General features: G+C 53.9%; 1 protein-coding gene across 1 annotated transcript in view; it reads right to left on the reverse strand.

The window, feature by feature from the left end:
• The window catches only part of TJP3 (tight junction protein 3), a 19,272-nt gene that overhangs the window by 8,800 nt on the left and 5,230 nt on the right, over window positions 1-5,242 (reverse strand). Inside the window, 5 exon segments of the mRNA XM_032252495.1 lie at window positions 733-934; window positions 1,150-1,216; window positions 1,461-1,519; window positions 2,594-2,702; window positions 3,337-3,496. Coding sequence (XP_032108386.1) covers window positions 733-934; window positions 1,150-1,216; window positions 1,461-1,519; window positions 2,594-2,702; window positions 3,337-3,496 — 597 coding nt within the window.

Genomic DNA, 5,242 nt, shown 5'->3' on the forward strand with positions numbered 1-5,242 from the left:
GGGGACACGGCAGGTCACGGATGCCTGCCATCAGGGTCATGACAGGGACAATATAGGGACAGAGCCACCTGCTCTCAGAGTCACGACGGGGACAGCAATATACAGACACAGCCACCTGCTCTCAGGGTCAGGAGAGGGACAGCAATATACAGACACAGACACCTGCTGTCAGGGTCAGGAGAGGGACAGCAATATACAGACACAGCCACCTGCTCTCAGAGTCACGACGGGGACAGCAATATACAGACACAGACACCTGCTCTCAGGGTCATGACATGGATCAAGCTTAGAAGCCCACAAGCAAACGGAGTAGAAATAAAATAAAAGCCGGGCGTGGTGACTCACGCCTGCAATCCAAGCACTTTGGGAGGCTGAGGTGGGCGGATCACCTGAGGTCGGGAGTTCAAGACCAGCCTGACAAACATGGTGAAACCGCGTATTTAAAAAAAAAAAAAAAAGAAAGAAAAAAAAAGTTTTTAGGGGCATTATTAAAAAAGTTTTTTTTTAAAGACGGGGTTTCACCACGTTGGTCAGGTCTTGAACCAGGCTGGGCTTGAACTCCCGACCTCAGGTGATTCACCTGCCTTGGCCTCCAAAGTGCTTGGACTACAGGCGTGAGCCACCATGCCCGGCCCATTGAAATGTTAAAATACCCATCTGGGGTCTCTGCAGTCCCCAGCGTGGACAGGAGGACCTACAGATTGCAACAGACAAGGGTGGGACCTAGCACACGACACGCTTATGATGGGTGGGCGTGGCTGGCCACCCCCGGCGCACCTGCAGGATCTGATCTCCCTCCTGGATGCCCTGCCCGTCGGCCGGGCTGCCTGCCTGAACCCCGGACACGAAGATGCCCACGTCATTGCCCCCTGCCAGCCGTAGCCCGATGCTCTTGCCCTTGACAAAGCGGACCACTCTTGTGTCGGGACTGTACCTGCAGGGGGAGCGGAGGTGGGGTCAGACCAGAGCAGGCAGACCGGGGAGGGCCCAGCGTCCTTGGGAAAGCCCCCACCCGCTCCAGGCCTCGGTTTTCCCAAAGTCCCCAATTAGCGGTCCCATTCAACACAACTAATGCAAGCAGGCAGGATTTTGCACGAGGGAGGCAGAGACGGAGTTTCGCGCGGGGGGGCTTTCTTCTGGGGAGCGTACCCACGATCCTCCATGCTCTGGCTGCTGGGCACTCTGTAGATGTCAGAGCTGCTCTCCCTGGGCAACTCTGAAAGGGAAAAGCCGGTCTCTTTCCCAAGCACACTGGCTCGGTCCAGCCTCCAAACCTTGGCTTCACATCCTCACCCTGGAAGGACTGTCACCCACCTCAAATCCTTCTCAGGAAACCATGTCTCACCTCTTAGGCTCACACCAACCTCCCCCAGCTCTGCCTGGCACAGCCTTGCTGTCGGGGATCAGAAATATCAGGGAGAGGGGTGCTCAGAGTCACCACCCGCCTGCTCGTTGCTCACCTGGTTCTGAGATGGTTCTGGAATCCACTGAATTTTCCCGCTGAAGCCGGGGGCTGTCCCTGGTGGGGAGCAGATTGGGAGTGAGGCAGGGTGGATGTCAAGGGGCCATTTTAAAAAGAATTTTAGGCCAGGCACAGTGGCTCACGCCTGTAATCCTCGCACTTCGGGAGGCCAAGGTGGGCGGATCACCTGCGGTCAGGAGTTCAAGACCAGCTTAGCCAACGTGGTGAAACCCCGTCTCTACAAAAATACAAAACTTAAGACGGGTGTGATGGCGGGTGCCTGTAGTCCCAGCTACTCAGGAGGCTGAGGCAGGAGAATCACTTGAACCCAGGACGTGGAGGTTGCAGTGAGCCAAGATCACACCACTGCACTCCAGCCTGGGCCACAGAGCAAAACTCCATCTCCAAAAATAAAAAGAATGGTAATGTATCGGCCAGGCGTGGTGGCTGATGCCTGTAATCCCAGCACTTTGGGAGGCTGAGGCAGGCCAAATGCTTGAGCCCGTGGTTCAAGACCAGCCTGGAGGGCAACATAGCTGGGCAATATGGACCCCATCTCTACCAAAAATACGAAAATCAGCCAGTTTGACATGACCCGGTCTCAAATCAATACATGAAAAACAAAATTTTTTTTTTTGAGACAGAGTCTTGCTCTGTCGCCCAGGCTGGAGTGCAGTGGCGCAAACTCGGCTCACTGCAACCTCCACCTCCCGGGTTCAAGCGATTCTCCTGCCTCAGCCTCCCGAGTAGCTGGGATGACAGGTGTCCGCCACCACACCCTGCTAATTTTTGTATTTTTAGTAGAGACGGGGTTTCACCATATTGGCCAGGCTGATCTTGAACTTCTGACCTCAGGTGATCCGCCTGCCTCGGCCTCCCAAAGAGTACAGGCATGAGCCACCGTGCCCAGCCTAAGGCACTGTTTGAAACCAAGAAGTGGGGTGCTGCTTAACCAGCACCTACAAATGTGGACAGGGCTTTGGAACTGGGTAATGGGTAGAGGCTGGGGGCATTTTGAGACATGTGCTGGAAATACAGGACAGCACCCTCAAGGTTACCCCTAGCTGGAAGGTTTTGCCCACGTTCCCTTCTCCCTCCCATCGGCTATTCTGGCCAACGGGGGATACTTACACGGGAGAGTCGGTCTGGCTGGCCTCGGGGCTCTGCTGAGCGGGCCGGGGTGGTGGCGGGATGTGGGATGGTGGCGCCTGAGACAGCTCCGAGGCGAGGTCTGAGATGTCTGCGGGGGGAGAGGACCTCTCATCAGCCACGGTCACGCCTTCCGGACTGGAACCGTTTTACAGGGGCATATCAGGGCCTCTCTAAGCAAAGGGCCCTCAGGAGGCTGAGGCACGAGAATCGCTTGAACCCAGGAGGCGGAGATTGCAGTGAGCCAAGATGATGCCCCCGTACTCCTTTTTTTTTTTTTTTTTGAGATGAACTCTTGCTCTGTCATCCAGGCTGGAGTGCAGTGGTGTGATCTTGGCTCACCACAACCTTCGCCTCCCGGGTTCAAGCGATTCTCCTGCCTCAGCCTCCTGAGTAGGTGGGACTACAAGCACCCGTCACCCTGTCCCACTAATCTTTTATATTTTTAGTAGAGACAGGGTTTCACCATGTTAGCCAGGATGGTCTCGATCTCCTGACCTCGTGATCCACCCGCCTCGGCCTCCCAAAGTTCTGGGATTACAGGCGTGAGCCACCGCGCCCAGCTTCTGACCTCCTCACTTGCTGTGTGTACTTTGGCAAGTTCCTGTCACTCTCTGAACCTTTAGGAACCAGGTTCATTGATTCCTCCTTGACCCTGCCTGGGGCTTCCCACCTTCCCCGCCCTCCATTCAACCCCTCCCAGGCCCCACCCCCTGGGTCCTGACCCTCCAATAGGGAGCTTTCGCTGTCACTGACGGCAGGCGGAATGTTCACCAGGAACTGCCCATGATCCCTCAGCACCAGCAGAGTCAGCGTCCCTTCCGACTGCTCAATCAGCCGCCGGGTATCGCTCAGTGACAGGTTCTGGCTGGACACCCCATTGATCTAAAAGGGACCAGGAACGGAAGAGAGGACGTGAGTTAATGAGAGATGGGAGACAGTAGAGAAACAGCTTGGTGGGGGGAACTAGAAACAGACAATTCCCCCAGGGGTTGCTAAAAACTGACACTCCCGGCTGGGCGTGGTGGCTCACGCCTGTAATCCAAGCACTTTGGAGGCCAGGGGGGACAGATCACTGGAGGTCAGGAGTTCCAAGGCCAGCCTGGCCAACATGGTGAAACCCTGTCTTTAAAAAAAAAAATGTATAAAGAAAAAAAAAAACTGGCACTCCCTAAGGAAAATGTTAGAAGTGGATTCCTGCTGTGAGTGGAGACCACAAAGAGAAGGACCAGAGAATTCTAGAAACAGAAAATGTTCTAAGAGGGGTTGGAGACGCTGGGGAAAATGAGAAACAGGTTGAATCTCCTTTCTGACCAAAAGCGGAAATTTCTCGGAATACTAGGAACAGATGTGAGGGTGATTATAAACAGCTCTAATTGGAGGAGAGGAAGTGTCAGATACTTAAAGATACTAGAAATACGCAATTTCCGGTAGATATCAGAGACAGACATCTAGGGCCAGGTGCGGTGGCTCACGCCTGTCATCCCAGCACTTTGGGAGGCTGAGACGGGCGGATCTCCTGAGGTCAGGAGTTCAAGACCAGCCTGACCAAGCTGGAAGAAACCCCGTCTTTACTAAAAATACAAAATTAGCCGATGTCATTGCAGGCTCCTGTAGTCCCAGCTACTCGGGAGGATGAGGCAGGACAATGGCTTGAACCCGGGAGGCATGGTTGCAGTGAGCCGAGATCACGCCACTGCACTCCAGCCTGGGCGACAGAGCGACACTCCATATCAAACAAAAAACCAAGTCATCTAGAGGTAGATTAGAACATACAATTCCTAGAAAGAATTTAATGTCATCTGCAGTAGCACCAAGAATCCACTTGTGACCCTTTCCCTTGGGAGGGTTTTTTCCCAGTAACCCTGGGGATTGTCAGTTTCTTCTACTTCGTTTGTTGTTATTTTCTTTTTTTTTTTTTTTTTTTTTTTTTTTTTTTTTGAGATGGAGTTTCGCTCTTGTTACCCAGGCTGGAGTGCAATGGTGCGATCTCGGCTCACCGCAACCTCCGCCTCCCGGGCTCAGGCAATTCTCCTGCCTCAGCCTCCTGAGTAGCTGGGATCACAGGCACGCGCCACCATGCCCAGCTGATTTTTTGTAGTTTTAGTAGAGACGGGGTTTCACCATGTTGACCAGGATGGTCTCGATCTCTTGACCTCGTGATCCACCCGCCTCGGCCTCCCAAAGTGCTGGGGTTACAAGCTTGAGCCACCGCGCCCGGCCCCGTTTGTTGTTATTTTCTTTGCTTTTTAATAGATACGGGCCTCTCGCTGTGTTGCCCAGGTTAGTCTCAAACTTCTGGCCTCAAGGAATCAGCCTCCTGAAGTACTGGGATTCCAGGCATAAGCCGCCACGCCCTGCCTTTTTTTTTTTTTTTTTTTGAGACAGAGTCTCGCTCTGACCCCCAGGCTGGAGTACAGTGGCACCATCACAGCTGAAGCTCAGTGCAGCCTTCACTTCCTAGGCTCAGGTGTTCCTCCCACCTCAGCCTCCAAGTAGCTGGGCCCACAGCTGCGTGGCACCATACCCAGCCAATTTTCTTTTTTGTAGAGAGAATCACTTGAACCCAGGAAGCAGAGGTTGCCGTGAGCCAAGATTGCGCCACTGCACTCCAGCTGGGCGACAAAGGGA

Source organism: Sapajus apella, unplaced genomic scaffold, assembly GCF_009761245.1.
Source record: "Sapajus apella isolate SASKATOON/1434 unplaced genomic scaffold, GSC_monkey_1.0 scaffold77, whole genome shotgun sequence".
Classification (NCBI taxonomy): domain Eukaryota; kingdom Metazoa; phylum Chordata; class Mammalia; order Primates; family Cebidae; genus Sapajus; species Sapajus apella.